The 20195-nt window shown below is 57.3% G+C and overlaps 1 protein-coding gene across 3 annotated transcripts; it reads left to right on the top strand.

Moving 5' to 3' along the window:
- Window positions 1–266: 266 nt before the first annotated feature.
- Window positions 267–19561, top strand: PLCB2 (phospholipase C beta 2). Of its 3 annotated transcripts, XM_045532214.1 has the most exons (33): window positions 267–449; window positions 583–630; window positions 3863–3940; window positions 4569–4637; window positions 5297–5437; window positions 5577–5656; window positions 5738–5791; window positions 5897–5972; window positions 8324–8424; window positions 8587–8753; window positions 8843–8989; window positions 9178–9335; window positions 9579–9661; window positions 9922–10006; window positions 10526–10688; window positions 10778–10887; window positions 11015–11111; window positions 12111–12195; window positions 12336–12460; window positions 12965–13119; window positions 13640–13804; window positions 14397–14496; window positions 14999–15103; window positions 15261–15355; window positions 15495–15570; window positions 15802–15852; window positions 15972–16203; window positions 16292–16460; window positions 16549–16625; window positions 16717–16812; window positions 17341–17398; window positions 18052–18138; window positions 18482–19561. In XM_045532214.1, the coding sequence occupies exons 4-33, from the start codon at window positions 4572–4574 to the stop codon at window positions 18683–18685; spliced, it is 3408 nt and encodes a 1135-aa protein (XP_045388170.1). In that variant the 5' UTR covers window positions 267–449; window positions 583–630; window positions 3863–3940; window positions 4569–4571; the 3' UTR covers window positions 18686–19561. The 3 variants fall into 3 exon arrangements, with proteins under 3 accessions (XP_045388170.1, XP_045388084.1, XP_045388259.1); XM_045532128.1 differs by having other exon boundaries at window positions 267–630; XM_045532303.1 differs by lacking the exons at window positions 10778–10887; window positions 12965–13119; window positions 13640–13804; ... (10 more) ...; window positions 18052–18138; window positions 18482–19561 and having other exon boundaries at window positions 267–630; window positions 12336–12427.
- The last annotated feature ends 634 nt before the right edge of the window (window positions 19562–20195 follow it).

Below are 20195 nucleotides of genomic sequence, written 5' to 3'. Positions count from 1 at the left end.
CCCCTTGCTCTGTACCCTACCCCTGTGGAGGTCCCTTCCCCTACTGAGCGCTTTGCACCTGCCCCTCAGTCCAGGCCTGGGCAACAATAGCCCAGCTGGTCTCCAGATTGTTCTCAGCCCCCCAGGCCAGCTCTGACCAGGGGCTACCCGTAGGACGAAGAAGCCCTGGCTGCAAGGTGACCAGGCCTCATGACCACCTCGCTTCTGAGCGGCACAGAGAAGGAAGCCCTGAGCAGGAAGTGCTAAGGCACAGGGTGGGGGCGGGGGCTTCCAGGGGGAGCCCAGCCTCCCTGGGCAGGAGCAGTGGCCACAGCCCCCGCTGCAGGAAGGGCAGGAGGAGGCTGATTTACAAGGCAGATGGGCCCCTGGCCGGAGCTCTCAGCCCTGCAGTTGCCACCGGTGCGCTATAAGAGCACCCAGACTTCCGGACCGGCTCGGGAGGGTGCCATGTGAGCACAGCTTGGCTCCCCCTCCTACCCTGCTTCCTTCCCTCCTCCTGCCTGCCCCGTGTCTGCCCAGCGTCTCCAGGGAGGGACACTTGGCACCATGTCTCTTCTCAATCCTGTCCTGCTGCCCCCCAAGGTGAAGGCCTATCTGAGCCAAGGGGAGCGCTTCATCAAATGGGACGATGTAAGTGAGGCAGGAGCCTTGGCTGCTAGGGGCGGGGGCGCAGGGTGATGGGGCCAGGCTGCTAGTGGGCTTTGCTGGTTGGGAGGGTTGGTTTATGTCTCCTAAGACCCAGGCGCCTGTGTAGCGTGGCCAGGCAGCTGACACAACTGCCTGGTAAACAAGCCTGGGCTGCGAGCGTGCACCGGAGGTAGTCTCTCTGGGTCTGGATCTGTCCTGCCCCAACCCCCGGAAGAAGAGCAGGGACTGTTACTCCTGGCTTCAAGCTGGTGGGCAGAAATCACCCCCAGAGCTAAGGCAGGGCCGGGAGAGGTGAGCCAGGCCCTCACCCCTAGCACGGGCATTCTGCTTCTGCTCCGGCAGGGTGCTCACAACTGACTCCTTCACCCTTTGCCACTGGGTACTGTCCCAGTCCCAGGGAAGCCCTGCTCTCCCTGAGCTGTGTGGGGGCAGCCACAAAAGGCTCTGGACCCAAGTGAGAACAGGAGGCTTCGGCTTCCAGGGGCCTGGGAAGGAATTAATCGACTTCTACTTCCCCTTGCTGGGCACAGCCTTGCCCCCCGATGCCCGCCTGTCTGCAGGGGAAGGGGAAGGCGCTGCTTCGCCCTGTGTGCCTGTCGCCACTGTGTCTGCTCCTTCCTAAACTGGGACTGCGCCCATGCTCGGGTCCTCCTGGACCCTGAAAATGTTGCTGCAGCTCAGGGGTTCTCTTGGGCTGGGGAGAACAGTGTGGGGACCCTCCTTCAGGGAGGGGAGGCTGTGGGCTGCCCCCATGAGATTCAGAGAAATGAAGGCTTTGTGGGGGAGGAGTGGGCCCTGGTGGCTGGCTGGCCATATTATGGTGGGATGAGGGCGTCTGGGTCTAGGCCCTTCAGGGCTGGGCTAGGCTGAGGAATCTGGCTGCCCTGACTATGGGAAGGGCCCTGTGGCAAAATGCTTCCTGCTGCCTAGGAGAGATGCGGTTCATGTGGCACGGTGGTGGCATGGAGGCAGCATGCCCCATGAGCCTGTGGGATGAGGGAAGTGGCTCAGAATGAAAACTGAAGCAGCCTCTCTCAGTTCCTCCGGGCAGTGTGTGTAACCTGACTGGGCAGTGGGTAACCAGGGCTGGGGACATGCTATGCGGCCTTCTCTCCAAGCCAGCACCTGTGTACCCGGCTGCTCCCTTCCCCTCCCCAAGGTCGGGCACTGCAGGTACCCTGGATCCTGACCTGCATGAACGAGACTGTCCCAAGCCTTGTCACAAGGCACATGCACCTGTGAGACAGGGCTCTGCTTTCAGGCTACATTTGGCCTGATTAGCAGATGACATGGGTATATTGTGCCATGTTGGATAAGCACAAGGCATAGGATATAATAAAATCTTGACTTTATTTAGTCTCCCATGGCCCCTTTACAATACCTTTGGTGGGAGAAGCTCTCCTCCTGGGCATGGAAGGAAACTCAGCAGCCACAGGACATTATATTCACTCTTGGGTAATAGTGTAATGGTCACTGTTAATCAGAAAACCCAGTCCTATTCCAGAAACTGGTTATAATCAAAACTCCAACCTTAATTTAGAGTTACATCTTCCACCCTCCTCCCTCTAGGAATGGGTTGAGTCAGGCTGCTGGCCTTCTAGAAGGGCCCTGGTGGGACTCCCTGCTCCTCCTCCAGGCCCGTCTGGGGCCAGGCTGCAGGGAGAGAGGTGGGACGGGGGTAACAAGATTCTCTCTTGAATGGCGCTAGCATACACTGGCTCATACTCTCTGAGCTCAGCAGAAGCTCAAAGCTCATTCTTTTTCTGGTGGACATTTTTGAGGATTCTTGGGAGACCCTCCCCACAAACTGAGGATCTCTTTCTTGAGGTCCCCTGACATCTCTATTTTAGGTGGTCACTCACAATTACTTCAGCCTTTGTTACCATTTTCAGCTTCCTGTGGCTTCAGACCCTCTGCCCCTTTCTCTCCAATAGGCCCACTCCGGACCCCAGCAAACACTCATGCATCCGCTGTCCTAACACATTCTGGGGGTGCAGGATCCCCTAATGTGCCAGCATCTCTCTGCTGTGCCTCATGCAGTCAGCCCTTCTGTAGCCCACATGGTTTCCTGGGCAGGGGTCTGGCCTCAGTCCGTTGTGTCCTACAGCTGCAGGATCACAAAAGCTCTCCAACTAGAGTTGCAACCCCTCACTAGGCTTAAGGTGAGGGATCAGGTGCCCCTAATCCTCCCCTGGGGAGGGAAGGTAGCTGTCAACACAGCTTTCTCTAAAATTGGTTTCCTCACAAAATCTCTTTCCCCCATACTCTAACCACCCCTGATCTGAGAATAACTCTTTGATCACTTCTTTTGTAAATGCTGCATTTGGTCTGGTTTAGCATGTGGGAACTATCATGCCTGTTGGATGCTTTAATTTTAAAATCTTGTTATATATACATACAAAGACAATTAATATAAAAAGTAGCCTATGTGCTCTGTGAGTGAGTGGAACAGGAATTTAGAAGGTGAGTTCATTCATTCATCCATTCATTTGCTCATTCAGCAAACACCAGGCTCATGGTCTAGCACAACTTGCTGCCTGGGAGTCCATGAGCCCCTGGGGATTTCCTAGGTGGGCTTCTAGGTCTGTGAACCAGCCCCCAACCTCAGATTATTACAGCACATTTCAGGGAAGCCTTTTCAGAAGGGGTGGGGTGAGGCTCACGCTAGTTCTTGAAAGTGTTACAGGCAGAGGAGGTTTGGGTGCTCAGGTTTGGAGGTGGGAGGTGGGAAGACACTTGGTGTTTTTATGGGACGGTTGCATGGGTGGAAGGTGTTCATGGAGGGGAGGGCGTTCGTGGAGGGGAGGCTGGGGCATGCAGGCAGTTAGGTTGCAGCTGGATTTTGTGGGGCCTTGGATGTAGGTGCAGGAGTTTGGGCTGTCCTGGATGGTAGCAGAGAGATTTATTGGGGAAAGACATTCTGTCCCTTTCGCTGAGCCATGACCCTTGAGACCACGGTAAAGTAGGGGCCAAGACCTTGTTTGGGGTCTACAAGGAGAACCTCTCTTTGGGCCTTAGAGGGAAACCTCTTCTCTCCCAGAAATGGCAGTCCCAATCCACTGTGCCTCCCGGCGCTTAGCTCTAGAGAACAAAGGGAAATGCCCTCAGATTCCTGAGAAGGACACTATTTAGGAAGATGATGGGCTCTGAAACCCCTGACCTGGGCCAGGAGCTTGGCCTGAGGTCTCAGAACAGGGACTCCTTCTCTCTGCAGGAAACGACAGTCGCCTCCCCCGTTATTCTCCGTGTGGATCCTAAGGGCTATTACTTATACTGGACGTATCAGAGCAAGGTGAGGAGGCCCTACCTGCCGTAGCCCTGACTGAGCTCCCACTATGCAGTGAGGCCAGGCAGCCTCCTGGAGGCACAGGGTGGAGGCAGGGATGCTGGAGAGTAGAGAATGACCTGGAAGGGTGGCCTTGGGGGCTCTCCCGTGGGCAGGGAGGGCTGTTTGCTCTAGGAGGGAGGATGCGGTCTCTCCAGACCACATCTGCCTCGGGCCCAGATGCTCCAGCCTTAGCGTCCCTTTGGGAGACAGAGAGAGAAAGGAAAAAGAGCTGCCACTGATGGCTGATGCTCAGCCTGTGGCCCTGGGCTAACGTGAGGGCTCCGAGAGCGGAGGGAAAAGCCGCAGCAGCCAGGCAGAGGAGGGGAAGGGGACCTGGCAAGGGTCCAGAGTGGTGGAGGAGAGACTGTCGGCCACAGCTCCTGTGCCAGGAACAGACAGAGGGGAAGGAGGAGGCCCCCAGCTGGTCTGTGGGAGGGTCGGGGTCCAGGTGGTCCCAGGTAGTCTTGGCATGGAGAGAGGGCAGCGGGCTAAGATTTGAACAAGTGTGGAAGCTCCCTTCTCCCTGTTCTTCATTCTGACCTGGCCTTTTTGTCTTGCGTGTCTTCTTCGCTCTCACCGGGAGCCCCTCTAGGAGATGGAGTTTCTGGACATCACCAGCATCCGGGACACCCGCTTTGGAAAATTTGCCAAGATACCCAAGGTAGGTGGGCCCGGGAGCAGCCCAGACTCAGCGCAGCCACCATCTCCATGGGGCAAGGGCAAGGGTCCCTGCGGGGTGGGATGCCCGATCTCTGGAGCAAGGGGAATGGTTCCTGGGCTGTGCAGCAGGGATGTGGCCCTGAGTCAAGGGAGGGGCGTGGCTGCTCCTGGGCTTGGCTGGGCTCCCAGCTTCAGAGCCTCTGGGCACAGTGAAGAGAGGTGAGGATCTGGGAGGGGGGCCAACTCCTGCCCCTGCAGCACCCCAGACTATCTGGGAGATGCGGCTTACTACTCCACCCTCCGACTGGTTTGCCTGTATTTGCTTAATGTTGGTAGGAAAATTGCAGGAAGGGACTGGCAGGAGGCAGGATTCCCTGAGACTAGGAGCTAGGACTCCATCTTCAAACCAAAGCGGCAAATAAGAGACATGGGACTCCCAGGCCCTGCTGCCTTGGTTCATCTCTTCCTATGGGCCTCTCCTTCCCACCCAGCTGTGGAGTCAGGGGCAGGAGGATGCTGAGGCCTGTGGTTCCTAGGATGGAGATGGGATTCTGGCCCCATGGGCCATAGGTCAAGGGCTGAGAGGGAGGGACAGGGAGAGCCACACAGGGCGGGAATGGAGCACAGCCCCCATTCTAACCACGTCACTACTTGCTGCAGAGCCAGAAGCTCCGGGGTGTCTTCGACATGGACTTTCCTGAAAACACCTTCCTGCTGAAGACACTCACAGTGGTGTCCGGCCCCGACATGGTGGACCTCACCTTCCACAACTTCGTCTCCTACAAGGAGAACGTGGGCAAGGTGCACCAGGGGTCACCTGGCCTGGGTCTTGGCACCTCGGAGAGCCAGGACCTCCTGAGAGACACGGGCCTGGGCCGTGGGGTGGTCAGGGGCACCCTCGTGTTCGAGGGCCTGACCGCTGTGCTCTGTGGGCCTGCAGTTCTGGGCTGAGGATGTACTGGCCCTGGCCAAGCACCCGCTGACGGCCAACGCGCCCCGCAGCACCTTCCTGGACAAGATGTAAGCGCCTTCCTGTCTGGCCTCAGCCCCGGGGGCTCAGCGCCCGCCCCGGGCCCTGACAGGCTGCTCTCTGCCCCTCAGCCTAGTGAAGCTCAAGATGCAGCTCAGCCCTGAAGGCAAGATTCCCGTGAAGAAGTGAGTCTCCCTAGCGCCCTGCCCACGGGCCGCCCAGCCCCCCAAAGCCTTCCCTTTCCAGGCCTGGCTCCTCTCTTTGCCTGCTGCCTTTCTTTGCCCCTTCAGTTTTTTCCAGATGTTTCCTGCTGACCGCAAGAGGGTGGAAGCTGCTCTCAGTGCCTGCCACCTCCCAAAAGGCAAGGTGAGTGGTTCCCCACCTGCGGGCCACCCCTAGTATTCTCACTCCCACCAGAAAGCAACTTGGCCAGGAAGGGGGGGCAGGAGCAGAGATGACATCATTGTCCCAGTCAACAGCCTGAAGAACCAACTAACCCTAGAGCCACTGCTTAGGATACTAGGCACAGAGATGGCACCAGGGCACAGGGGTGAGATGCTAGGTTCAGGGCAGGTCATCTGCATGCCCTACCCCTGGGTGGCGATGGGGCCGGGCACTCAGGGCAAGCAGCGATGTGGTGTGCAGTCCCATTCTACCTTGGCCATGGAAGCTGGGCGAGAGTGTTTTCAGCCTGGAGGAGCAAGACAAGGTCAGCAGCGGCAGGAGGCAGTCTGCAGGGACCTGAAAGCTGCAGGAGGGACTAGCTCTGCAGGGCATGGGGGAGAGGAACGGAACCAAGGGTGGAAGGTGCCAGGATGCAGACTTCAGCTCAATACAGAAAAGGATTTTTCCTTTCTTTTTAGGTAAATAATTAATCTTTAATTACAAGTTGTAAGCAAGATCACCACATGAGGTGCCTTATATGAATTACAGAAAGGAGACTTCAGGGTTCAAATTTGGCCAAGGGGGTGGACCTCAGCGCCCTGTACCCCGTGCCCCTTTAGCCAGTGCCTTTGTTTAGGTCTCAACCTGCACCCCCATAGAGTATTTTCTCCTGGTAAGAATTTGGAAGTTATAAATAAATAAAACTAAGACCCTTGTTGATCACTTGCTCACATGAATCCCAGGAGAAACATTTCCCCCACAGTCCCAGCTCTGCAGAGCTGGTGACTCCATGCAGAGTCAGTCGCGGGTGATCCAAGCATGGGGTTGGGGAGAGGACAGGAATGGGCTCCTGCTGCAGTCCCTGCGGCCAGCGCTGCCTGCCTGTTGTCAGTACATATCTGCCCTCCTTCTCCTGCTTCCCGGGCTCCCACCCTGGCTAAATCCTCCTTATATATCTGCTTTCCTTGCATCCCAGTAGAGGCTACTGCCAGAGCTTGGCTTGGAGCTGCAGCTCCGGAGGCAGGGGTGGGTTTGGGGAGACCCAGTCAGGGTCTCCTGCTCAGATCCCCTGCTCCCAACCAAGAGTGACGCTGGTCTGCCAGCATGACCCTGAAGACATTTAGTGGGTTTTGGGGGAAGAAATTCAAGAGCACAGAACCCCTGAATACCACTAATCTCTGCTTCTGTTCCTATAGACTTGCCTATTCTGGACATTTTGTGTAAATGGAATCATACAATATGTGGTCTTTGATGTTAGGCTTTATTTACTTACCATGTTTTCAAGGTTCATCCATGTTGTAGCATGAATTGGTGTTTCATTCCTCTTTATTGCCAAATAATATTCCATTTCCAGTGTGGATAGACCACATTTTGTTTATCTATTCATCAGGTGATGGACATTTGGGTTTTCCACACGTTTGGCTGTCAACATTCACGTACATGATTTTGTGCCACTGAGCCTGGCCTTCACAAAAGTTTTTTTTTTTTTTTTTTTTTGAGACAGAGTCTTGCTCTGTTGCCTGGGCTAGAGTGTCGTGGCATTTGGCTAGCTCACAGCAACCTCAAACTCCTGGGCTCAAGCAACCTTCTACATCAGCCTCCCAAGTAGCTGGGACTACAGGCATGCGCCATCATGCCCGGCTAATTTTTTCTATATATTTTTAGTTGTCCAGCTAATTTCTTTCTATTTTTAGTAGAGACAGGGTCTCACTCTCAATTCAGGCTAGTCTTGAACTCCTGACCTTGAGCAGTCCTCCTGCCACGGCCTGCCAGAGTGCTAGGATTACAGGTGTGAACCACCACGCCCAGCGGCACAAAAGTTTTTAATTTTGATGATGTCTAATTTTTTTTGTCTCCTGTGCTTTTGGTGTCTCCAATTATTATTGTTGAATTGTCTATTTCTCCCTTTAATTCTGTCAGTGTTTGCTTCTTGTATTTTGGGACTCTTGTCAGGTGCGTGTATGTTTATATACAAATTACTTCTTTTTAAAAACTTGTCCTCCACTTTGGGGGGGGGGAAAGGTTGCCCGCTGCCCTGGGAAGCAGCACCACTTACTTCCGTTCCCATTTCCGCCTCATTCTGGTCATTCTTATTTCTGATCTTTCCTCAGCCAAGCGACTAGCCACTGTCCAGTTTCAGGGTCAAGGCAAACCAGCTCAGCATGCTCTTTGCTCAGCAAGCAGGGCCTGGAGAAGCGGGTGCTTGGAGTGTCTCTGATGCTCCTCTGTCTGCCTTGAGCCCCTCTTCTGACCAGGTCTCCTTGCTCAGGTCTGGGCCTAGTTTGTGCTCTGAGAAGGGAAGGGCAGGGGTGACAAGGTGACTATCCCCCCAGAATGACGCCATCAATCCTGAGGACTTCCCAGAACCTGTCTACAAGAGCTTCCTCATGAGCCTCTGTCCTCGGCCAGAAATAGATGAGATCTTCACCTCCTAGTGAGCTTCCTGGGCTGGGCTGGGCATGGGGAAGGGGTGGTGGCCAGCAGTCCCCTCCTCTCCCATGCCATGCTGGGAATCTGGAGGTCCCATGGAGAAGGGGGTTGTCTGAGCCTCCAGGCCCAAGGGACATGGACCTGTGCTCCTCTCTCTGGCCTACAGCCATGCTAAGGCCAAACCCTACATGACTAAGGAGCACCTGACCAAATTCATCAACCAGAAACAGCGGGACTCACGGCTTAACTCCCTGCTGTTCCCGCCAGCACGTCCTGACCAGGTGCAGGGCCTCATCGACAAGTATGAGCCCAGTGGCATCAACGTGCAGAGGGGTGAGGACCAAGAGAGCGCCTCACCTGCCGCTGTCCTGTTGTGCCCCAGCAGCTGGGCTGCAGCCCTGACAGCTATCCCCTGTCCCCAGGCCAGCTGTCACCTGAGGGCATGGTCTGGTTTCTCTGTGGGCCAGAGAACAGCGTACTGGCCCAGGACAAGCTGCTGCTCCACCACGACATGACACAGCCACTCAACCATTACTACATCAACTCCTCGCACAACACCTACCTGACAGGTGGGCCCTGGCAAGCTCATTGCTGACCTCTGCTTCCATGGGGGCAGCTCCTGTCCCCCGAGTCCTCCGCAGGGGTTGCGCACATGCTGCTGATCCTAGCTGTAGCACAGACCATGATGGAGTGGGGTAGGGTGGGGGAGCTGGACTGCCCTGGGTGACACGCTGCCCCTTGCCACCCTCTGGCCCAGCCGGCCAGTTCTCAGGCCTTTCCTCGGCCGAGATGTACCGCCAGGTGCTGCTGTCTGGCTGCCGATGTGTGGAGCTAGACTGCTGGAAGGGGAAGCCCCCGGACGAGGAGCCCATTATCACCCACGGCTTCACTATGACCACAGACATCTTCTTCAAGGTGAGACTTGGGGTGTGCAGGCTGGTGGCAGTGGCAGCAGGGAAGGGCCTTTGGCCAGAAGCCTTTTGGGGTTGAGGGGACTTAAGCTAGAGGGAAGGAATGGCTGGAAGGCCTTGGACCAGTGTGGGGACTAGAGGGCACAGGGACCAACAGTGGCGATCCAGTTATATGAGTGGGGAAGGTGCCATGGCGGGGGCAGCCGAAGCACTGACCTTCTGCCCACTGGGTGCCTTTTTCCTCCAGGAAGCAATTGAGGCGATTGCAGAAAGTGCCTTTAAGACCTCCCCCTATCCTGTCATCCTGTCATTTGAAAACCATGTGGACTCGTGCGTATCCAGGCCCATTCAGCTGCAATCGCACCCAGCCCCCAGTCTCCTGCCTGCTACTGCCCTGCTCCCAATGCCCCCAGCCTCTAGCCCATCCCTCCAGTTCTCAACACAATTTCTGTGGGACCCCACATTCTCCTCCCTATGTCCCTGCCTCCCTGACCTCCTGGGCCCCTGATAGGAGTCATCGAGGGCATGAAATGATGGACAAGAAGGTTGGGGCTGAGCTGCTGAACCACACCCACCTTTGCTCCCTGCAGACCCCGCCAACAGGCTAAGATGGCCGAGTACTGCCGGACGATCTTTGGGGATATGCTGCTCACAGAGCCCCTGGAAAAGTTCCCAGTGAGTGGACTTCACTGTGGGACATTTGGGCCTGGGGCCTGGGGCAGGTGGGGGCCAGGTTAGGGAAGGGGATGTCCCCAGAGGATGCTGGGATTCACTTGGTTGGATTGCAGGGATGGGATCCTGTCACCTACCATGTGTCAGGCACTGTGTTGGGCTTTGGGGCATGTTAGTGACAAAGACGTAGTGCCCACCTCAGGTTTGTTACCCTCCAGTGAGGAGACAGACAAGTGACCAGGCCATTACAACCTAGTGGTTGTTATGGGAGTACGTGGGGAGTTCTGATCTGGTCTTGGGGCGTCAGGGAAGGCTTCCTGGAGGAAGTGATGACTAAGCTGAAACCTGAGGGATAAACTGGTTTATCTTGGCAAGAATGGGGCTGAGGAGAGTAGTGAGAGGCGAGCTGAGAAGAGTAGGTGGAGGGCAGAGGGAGCACGCTTGGTATTAAGGAGTTTGGGCTACACCTTGAAGGCGGGGAGATGGTGAGGAGACGGTGCCGACCCTCTCCCCTCTCTGCAGCTGGAACCAGGCCTCCCCCTGCCCAGCCCCCAGGATCTCAGGGGCAAGATCCTCATCAAGAACAAGAAGAATCAGTTTTCTGGCCCTGAATCCCCCAGCAAGGAGCCTGGCGGGGAGGCTGAGGGCAGCTGCGCTCCCAACACCGCTGCTGGCGAGGACACCGGTGAGTCAGGAGAGGACTGGGTGGAAGAGCAGAGGGGCAGGCCCGAGGACCCCGCCGGGGAGCCTGTGTAACAGAGCTGTGTGTGACAGTGTGGGCTGGTGAGGAAGGGCCTGAGCTGGAGGAGAAGGAGGTGGAAGAGGAGGAGGAGGAGTCAGGAAGCCTGGATGAAGAGGAGATAAAGAAGATGCAGTCAGATGAGGTGTGTGGGGATAGTCCCCAGGCCCTTGTGCCATCCTCCTCTGCAGGGCCCTCGGGGTAGGGGGCCTGGGGCTGCATTCCTGGGCTCCGGGCTGCCCTCCACTTCTTCCCTCCTCTCTCCTCTCTAGGGCACCGCAGGCCTGGAGGCGACGGCTTACGAGGAGATGTCCAGCCTGGTCAATTACATCCAGCCCACGAAATTCATCTCCTTCGAGTTCTCTGCCCGTAAGTTGACACGAGTGCTGCTGCTGCTGGTGGCGAATTGAGGTTAGATTCAGAAGGTTGTCCTGAGACCAGAGGAAGGGGAATCTCCCCCTTCCTTGGACCTGGGGCCCTCCCTATAAATACCCAGCCAAGGAGTCAGGCAAAAGCCTTGTTTAAGTGGCAGTGGCTCCCAGTTTCCCAGCACTGTAGTAAGGAACTTGGCACCAAACAGAATGCTCTGGAATATGTCAGTGACTGACAGGCCACCTCAGCCAGAATGGCCCAAGGTCTTCTGTAGCCTCCTGTAGGTTTTGTGGCTCCCAGGGGTGAACTGCACCTTGGGCAGGCCCACGCCCAGAAGCCCGGGCCCTGGGAGATGAGACTTCCTGGGAGCAGGTAGAAGGCAGAGAAAGCCACCTCTGCACAATGCCCCTCGTGCCCTTCCACTTTTGTGCACACCCTTCTATTTACTTTTATCTTCCCTGGACACAAGCATGGTGCATTCCTCTCACTCTCTGTGCATGTCCCTTTTTCTGTACACTCCTGTGCACAGCTGGACCTTTGCAACCTTGACTCCTCACCCCTGAACCCACAGCCTGCACCCCTGCCTGGGCACAACCATGGCAGTACTACCCTTAGTGTGCCCCTGCCCCTACATGTGTTCAGCCATAGCTTGCACGATTCACTCGCTGCACACACTGCAGCACGTGCTCATACTCTGTGTGTGTGCACAGCAATTGCTGACCCCCTGGGCTCAGGCCAGCATGTTCCCCACACCCTCTGTGCCCATCCATGGCACGTGGCCCTCACTGTCCAGAACCACTGTGAGTACCCTTCACCCCCATCAGGCACTGTTCCCCTCATGTTTCCTCCAGACCTTGGCCCCTAAGCCCTCCGGCCTCCATGGAAATGCTGGGTTGGAGGCAGCTCCATGCTGGCAGGAGCTGCCCCCCAGGGGAGGCCAGGGCTGAGGGAGAGGGCAGCCTGACAGGGACACTCCCTGCTTTCTCCCCTATACAGAGAAGAATCGGAGTTACGTCATCTCCTCCTTCACGGAGCTCAAGGCTTATGACCTGCTCTCCAAGTCCTCAGTGCAGTTTGTGGAGTATCCTTGAGGCTTCAGTAGCCAGGATCCCTGGCTGGGGTGAGGGATGGGGGGAGGCCAGGGATAGGGCTCCCAGGGTAGGCGGTTGGGTCCTCCTGGTGCAGGCAGCCTCCGGCTGGGCTCCTATACTCAGGGGGCAGCTACAACAAGCGCCAGATGAGCCGCATTTACCCCAAGGGAACCCGCATGGACTCCTCCAACTATATGCCCCAGATGTTCTGGAATGCTGGATGCCAGATGGTTGCCCTCAACTTCCAGACGATGGGTGAGGGCACTCCCAGGACCCTAAGAATCTTCCCCTGGCCCCTGCCCCTCCTACCTTTACACCACCCCTGGGGGGGTCTTTAGAACAGATGGGGGTGTCCTGATGTTTGTTTAGGCTCTGGGAGCATGCCCAGCTATAAATGCGTTAGCTCATGCCTATATAACTGCACATAGAGAACACGTGTGTGAAGATGCCTAGGTGCTGGCATAGGTCCTGGCCGCTCAGCCTGAGTGTGTCTGTGGGAACACCTGCTCCACCTGCCCCAACTCCCACTGCAAGCTTTCAGCCTGGTGTGGCTTTGCTCCTTACTGACTCCAGGTTGCAGACCCTTCCTGAAAGATGAGACAGCCCAAGGAGCCAGGCTGGGGCAGGAGAAACCCTGACCTTCACAGTCTGCCCCACTTCCCCATTCGCCAGACAAGAAAGGCTGGGATATGTAGGAAACAGAAACTGATCACAGACCCAGGGCCAGGCCTTCCTCACTTAGCACCCTTGTCCCTCCAGACCTGCCCATGCAGCAGAACATGGCGCTGTTTGAGTTCAATGGGCAGAGTGGCTACCTCCTCAAGCATGAGTTCATGCGCCGGCCGGACAAGCAGTTCAATCCCTTCTCAGTGGACCGCATCGACGTGGTGGTAGCCACCACCCTTTCCATCACGGCAAGGCCCTGGGGCAGAGAGGTGGCCAGGAGGGCTGGGGTCTTAATGGCATGAGAGCCCACCCTTCCACTCCCAACCCTTCCTCTAATATCCCGAAAACTTCAGCCCCAGCCAGTTTGTGCAGTAGCAAGTTGCCTTGGAAACTGCCTCCTCCTCAGCACTGGAGGCTGCCACTTGGTCCCCATGGAAACCAACGGGAAGGGTTGAGGCTGGGGTGGGGGAGGGGGAAGAGTGGGCAGAGTGGGCAGCAGGAGCCCCAGCCCGGGGGAGGGCATTGTTCTCTCCTTGCTGGGGATGGAGGTGGGAGGCCCATGTCTCGCCTTCACGCTGGAAGCACTTGGTCCTCAGAGCTTGGCTGTAATCCTTGAGCCACACAGACCCTACTCGGTGGCCAGAGCAGAATAGGCTTCTTCACAACAGCCAATAATGGATGCTTCAGCTGTAGGGAGCCAGTGGCGCCTGGTGCTTAGGGAAGAGCCTGGGTGGGGATCTGATGCTGGCCTCCCATGCTCCACCCCAGGTGATCTCTGGGCAGTTCCTGTCAGAACGCAGTGTGCGCACCTACGTGGAAGTGGAGCTGTTTGGCCTTCCTGGGGACCCCAAGAGGCGCTATCGTACCAAGCTGTCACCCAGTACCAACTCTATCAATCCTGTCTGGAAGGAGGAGCCCTTTGTCTTCGAGAAGGTGGGGGCTAGGGCAGGGCATGGGCTGGGGTCTATCCCTAGTTCTTGGCCTCTACTTACAGATAAGAGGAAGTAAATAAAGGTAGCTTATTGACCTTCCTTCTCCTCTCCCCACTCCTCATCCTGTGCCTTCCTGAGTTTCAAGAGTCCAAAACCCAAGTTTATAGATGTTCACTTGGTTTTGTGCATGTGTGTGTGTGTGTGTGTGTGCGTGTGTGTGGGCATGCATGTATATGTTAGGATTAGAGGCACAAATGTGAACTGCCAGCCCTGGGTTGAGGGTCTTATGGGATCATGGGGTTTTTTTGTCTCCATCGGATAGCTGTTGGCAAGGCTGCCAAAGGCAGCCTGCACTAAGTCCCCACAGCCCTGGGCTGCATATCCAGCCCTTCTCCCCAGTGTGAGACCAGCCATGGCATGAGCTGTGAGGATGTCTATGTGTGTGGCCTAGAGAGTGCCCTCTGTCTGTCCTCACCAAATCTGGTAACACCCGCCATGTTCTCATACTGATGCTAAGACTTCTGGAGCCAGGGAGGGGGGCAGCTTGGCTCCCTTGCCCCTCCCCAGCCTGTCCTGTTCCAAACTCTCCCCAGATCTTGATGCCTGAGCTGGCCTCCCTCAGGGTGGCTGTGATGGAGGAAGGCAACAAGTTTCTAGGACATCGCATCATCCCCATTAATGCCCTAAATTCTGGTAAGGAGAGGGGTCCATCTTTGCCATTCCTAGGCATTGAAAAACCAAAGCCAGCATCAGGAGCCTGCCCAAAGTGGGGGGGAGGGCAGCCTTCAGGAGGGCACTGAGATCTTACCTAAAACACTCATGTCCTCAGCCCTAGGGAGTGGGGAAGGAATAATACCTCTCCAGGAACCTAACAGAGGTGGGAACTCTGCCCACCTAACAGAATGTCTGTAATTTTCTGAAACTACTGGGGCAGTTTCCCAAGTAGCTTATGCTTATGGGCACTTAAAACGTGCTGAGAGTTTGTAACATTCTCACTTAATCCTCACATGAGGTAGACACTCTTATCCCCACTTCATAAAGGAGGAAAGTCTCAGAGAGTTAAAGTAACCTGCCCAAAGTCACAGAGCCAGGATAGGGCAGTGCCAGACTCAGGTCCTTGAGCCGTGGGCTGTTTGTGTGCAGTGCTGGATGGCAGTGGGCTCCGGCTCACTGTCTGCCCCACCATGCCCAACAGGGTACCACCATCTGTGCCTGCACAGCGAGAGCAACATGCCCCTCACTATGCCTGCGCTCTTCGTCTTCCTGGAGATGAAGGACTATGTACCTGACACCTGGGCAGGTAGGAGCCCATGGCTGTCCATTCCCCCATCCCCCCTCATCAAGCCGCCTCCAGAGTGGGGCAGGGCAGGGCAGGGTATCCTGGAGTGGGTGAGGACAGGGGAGACTTCCAGGTACATCTCCATACGTACCAGGCGGGTAATGCCCTGTGCACCCAGATCTCACCGTGGCCCTCACCAACCCCATCAAGTTCTTCAGTGCCCATGACAAGAAGTCTGTGAAGCTCAAGGAGGCCATGGGAGGTCCGCCTGAGGTCTGTGTTTCCTGGGCCACTGCCAGGGGCTTCCAGGAGCTTTGCCCTCTCTGTGGGAGGAGGGGGCAGGAACAGAGTCCCAGGGCTCAGGGAGAGAGGGGTCCTCGGACCTACTTCCTAACCTGCTCTCCCTACACAGAAGCCCTTCCCACTCGGGAGTCCACTCGCCAGCCAGGCCAATGCGGCATCGGCCCCAAGGAGCAACGGGTCAGCAGGTATGCACTCCGTGGTCCCCCGCCTACTGGAAGGGCCTCCACGTTCTCGGCTGCACCCACAGGCACAGGAAAGGGCTGTGTCTGAAACCTGGGTGCTGGGAAAGGGCTGCAGGGGGCTGTACTGCGACTCCCAGCGGACAGGGCAGGGGTGGGGCGGCGGGAGGGGGAAGAGGAGCGAACTGAGTCAAGGGGCCCCCAGGCACCTGCCAGCCCATCCTGTGGCTTTTGCAGCCCCCGCTGCCGGGGCCAGAGCCAGGGAGGAGGCCACGAAAGAAGTCGCGGGTAAGGCCTGCTGAACCCCAGGGATCTTGGGGACGAGCCTGGGGAGGTCCTGGGGCTCCTGGCGGGCTAGGCGGGCTAGGCGGCCCGGGCGGCGAGGCGCCTCACCCAGGCGTCCGCAGAGCCGAGGACCGCCAGCCTGGAGGAGCTCCGGGAGCAGAAGGGCGTCGTGAAGCTGCAGCGGCGGCACGAGAAGGAGCTGCGGGAGCTGGAGCGGCGCGGCGCGCGGCGCTGGGAGGAGCTGCTGCAGCGGGGCGCGGCGCAGCTGGCGGAGCTCGGGCCGCTGGGCCCCGGGGGCGGTGGCTGCGGCGGATACCGCAGGCTCGGCCCCGGCAAGGGCTCCCGCAAGAAGAGGTAAAGGCCACGGCGGCAGCCTGCCCTTCGCGGCGCGCGGGCGGCGGGCGCCCTGGGCTCAGGGCCTGTCGCCACGTGGCCTCCGCAGAATCCTGCCCGGGGAGGAGAGCGCAGGGGCAGCGCCGCCGGCAGAGGGCCCCGAGGGCGCGGACGCGCGCGTGCGGGAGCTGAGGGACAGGCTGGAGCTGGAGCTGCTGCGGCAGGGCGAGGAGCAGTACGAGAGCGTCCTGAAGCGCAAGGAGCAGCACGCGGCTGAGGTGCCGAGTGGGGCGACGACCCAACCAAGCCCACCTGCTCTGCGCCACATGGGGCTTCTCCCCAAGTCCCTCCTTCCTCTCCCCGCAGCAAATGGCCAAGATGATGGCGCTGGCCACCGAGAAACAGGCCGCAGAGCTGAAGTCCCTCAAGGAGGCCTCGGAGATGTACGAATGCCTCCTTCTCACACCTGACTCTCGCCTCCCAGCAAGGGCTTGGGCCCCACAAAACATCAGCCTCTTGTCTGTCACTCTGCAGGGACACCAAGGAGATGAAGAAAAAGCTGGAGGCCAAGAGGCTGGAGCGGATCCAGGCTATGACCAAAGTCACCACAGACAAGATGGCCCAGGAGAGGTGAGCCCAGGAGGAGAGGCCCAGTGCTGGGCAGACCCACCCCAGGTGGAAAGGGGTCTCCCTGCAAGTGTGTCCTGACTTGCTTCCCAAAGACGTGCCTGGTCCCTGGCTCTTGAAAAAGTTGATCCCACCTCTGTCCCCTCTGATCGGAGAGTATCCTCCTTAGGCAGAACACAGATGCCAACACTGCTTAGACAGAGGGGCGCACTGGAGGGAAATCAAGCCAGCAAAGAGGGAGCTGAAGCCCTGGGATGACAGCCTGGCCACTCAGGTGGCTCTGCTTCCCGCCTGTGCTTCCCAAGGAAGCCTTGAAGGACAGTGTGTTTCACTGAGGAAGCTGTTCCCGCAGAAGGCCCCAGGGCTGCCAGTGGCCTCCTACACCCTCCTTGGGTCCCCGTACTTTCCCTTCTGGCTGGTTCCTGTCCCTATGATGGATTTCTCATTTGCCTACACCCTGAGGAGACTTCGCCTCACTCAACTCCCCCCAGGGGCCTCTTGCCCTTTCTAAAACTCCAATTACACCAACAGGTTGAAGAGAGAGATTAATAACTCCCACATCCAGGAAGTGGTGCAGGTCATCAAGCAGGTGTGTAAGGGCTGTGTCCTTCACACACACATTCATATTCTCTCGCTCTCTCTTCCTCCCGTCTCTTTCTGTCCAGTGGTGGAAAGGGGTGGCCCCAGGCACTTACTTTGCTGTTAGGAGATGTATTGTCCAGGGCTGTCCATGCAGCTAGGGGTGGGAGGGGGCATCCCCGGGTTCTGGCCTGGGTGTGGAGGCTGAGGTACTAGCCTGAAGGTCTTTCTCGGGCCAGCTCCCCTGCATGGGAACAATGCGGGCTAGCTGGCTAGGGCAGGATGGGGCTGGAGTGGGTGAGTGAAGAGCGAGTGAGAAGGGCTTCCTGAGGTGCCAAGGAGTTGCAAGAGGAAGGAAGGCCCTGCTGAGAATGGACCCAAAGCTCCCCTGGGGTTACTAACCACAGTAACAGGGCTGCAATCTACTGAGGCCTGCCCTTGTGCTAGGCACTATGCCAGAAGCTTCACACAAATCGTCTCATATAATCCTTTACAATCCAGACAGACAGAGAATGCTGTCCTCATTTTACAAATTAAAAAGACTGCCCAAAGGTTAAGGAATTTGTCCAAAATCTCACAAGGGGTTAGCCAGGATTCCAGCTGGATTCCAGCACAGGCTGCCTGTCCTGCCATCCTGACTCCCTGCCTCTCGCTCCCGCCCAGATGACAGAGAACCTGGAGCGGCACCAGGAGAAGCTGGAGGAGAAGCAGGTGGCCTGCTTGGAACAGATCCGGGAGATGGAAAAGCAGGTAACAGCCCACTGCCCTAGCCCCCAGCAGAGCTGGACAGGCTCCAGGCTGTGAAGGGGCCCTGCTCCAGGGAGCTGCCAGTCAGGAGGTCAGGGGAAGGAGGACATCATCCCTCCCCAGTGGGTCCCAAGGCGCCCTGCAGTGAGGCAGCTGTGCAGATCTCTCTGCTTGGGTGGCGTCTCCTCTCCTGTGAGACTCCCTGATGGGCTCCACCACCCCCTCCCTCCCACCCCAGTCTCCTGGAAGCTCTGAACAAGGAGCCTGGGCTGCTCTTTGTCCCACTGCCCAGGGAGGGAGAGAGGCAGGGGGCTCCTCCTCAGCATGGTCCTTGCTGTCCCCGCAGTTCCAGCAGGAGGCGCTGGCAGAGTACGAGGCCAGGATGAAGGGTCTGGAGGCCGAGGTGAAGGAGTCGGTGAGGGCCTGCCTCAGGACCTGCTTCCCCTGCGAGGCCGAGGACAAGCCTGAGAAGACCTGCGAGGCCTCTGGGGAGCTGTGTGAGCAGCAGCCACTCACAGCAAAGGCCAACGTCCAGGACAGCCGCCTCTGATGCCACCATCCCACTGGGACATTTAACAAGGATGTTCAGACCCTTCTCTGGGATGTGACTCTATCCCCCCAGGAGAACAGAGCCCCATCACTCTGAGACTGTGGGAGCCCGGGACTCCCATGGATGCTGCAGCCCCCTCCTCAACAGCCAGCACAGAGGAGGAGGCAAGAGGCAGGTACCATTAGGGCAAGGACCTATCTGGGCCTAGAAGTCTTCTCCAAGCTGACTTTCTGCCTCCCATCCTTCTCCCTGATCTCTGGATAAGTGTCATATATTTGTTGAGGGCAAAAGAATATGGATTGGGAAGCTGGAAATGGGATCCTGGCCCTACTCTACCTTTCCTAGTGTGCAACTAGTGCTACCCTACTGAGCTCAGTTTCCTCACCTGGAGGTTTGGACCTACCCACCTGGAACCTTCATTCTAGTACTTGTGGTTCAAGTGGGACCAAATCCAAACCCCAAACCCTCTTGCCCCAGTGTGGGCAGCTCAACTGGGCTTGCAGTCCCCACCTTAGGCCTCGCTGTCAGCTCCTTGAGGCAGAGTCTGGCACTACCTCGAAGCTCCCTGGGATGGCCTCTCCCAGGGTCCCTGGCTGAGGTCCCTTCCCTCACCTTCTGCCTGTTGGGGATGGGAGGTTGATGTGGAAAAGCTGCCTCAGCTGACTGGCCCTGGGCTGCTGAGTCATGTGGGGTGGTGGCCTCTCAGACACTCTCCCACCCTGAACCTGGCATCACCCCTCGGCCTGGCGGCGGGCACTTCCTAACATGCACCCCACTCAGGCTGCCTGACAAGGTCAGCATTGTTTTCTCTCCTGAATTTGTGAGGTTTATTTATTTTTCTCCTTCCTATTCCTATTAAAGAACCCTATTCCAGTATTTCCTGCCTAAGTCTGGCCTCTGTTCTACAACTAGGAAATGGGGGTGGGCAGGGCAGTGGAGTGCCCCTGAACTAAAATGGGCTAGGGAAAAAAAAAACCCTTGGGAGCTGACCCCAGGGTGAGGTCCCTTCCAAAGCTCCGTGAAATGGCCCTGCCTCTGGGCTTGAAGAGGATTTACTCCTTCTGCTGGCCCTGATGCCACAACCACTGGAAAATGATGTCACCTCCTCTTTACCCCCACACATATGTGGCCTTTCCTTATCTCCACCCTCAAGGCTGGAACAGAAGAGCTTAGGGCAAAGGTGCCCTTCACCCTCTTGGGGAGTCCCAAACCTCTAGGCCATGTGGACCCCTTCTTAGGGAAGACTTACAGCAATCAGATGCTTGGGCCCCTGTGGCAGCTATGGTCGGCCCCAAAACTTGCTGTAGGGGCGCTTGTGGGAAGCCACCACTCACTGTACCTATGGCATAATCCCAAATCCCAGGTGGGCACAGTCACTGGCTTGGGAGAGGCAGAGTGGGGGTTGATTCTGGGAAGAGGTTGTTTTCCTTTTGGAGTTATAGCAAATACCATTAGCTGTGAGCACCTGTGCCTTTGGAAAATAAACATGTCCCCATCCCTTGGCGGGGTC

The sequence above is a fragment of the Lemur catta genome, chromosome 1, assembly GCF_020740605.2.
Source record: "Lemur catta isolate mLemCat1 chromosome 1, mLemCat1.pri, whole genome shotgun sequence".
Lineage (NCBI taxonomy): Eukaryota > Metazoa > Chordata > Mammalia > Primates > Lemuridae > Lemur > Lemur catta.
This window is presented reverse-complemented; position numbering and strand designations above follow the sequence as displayed.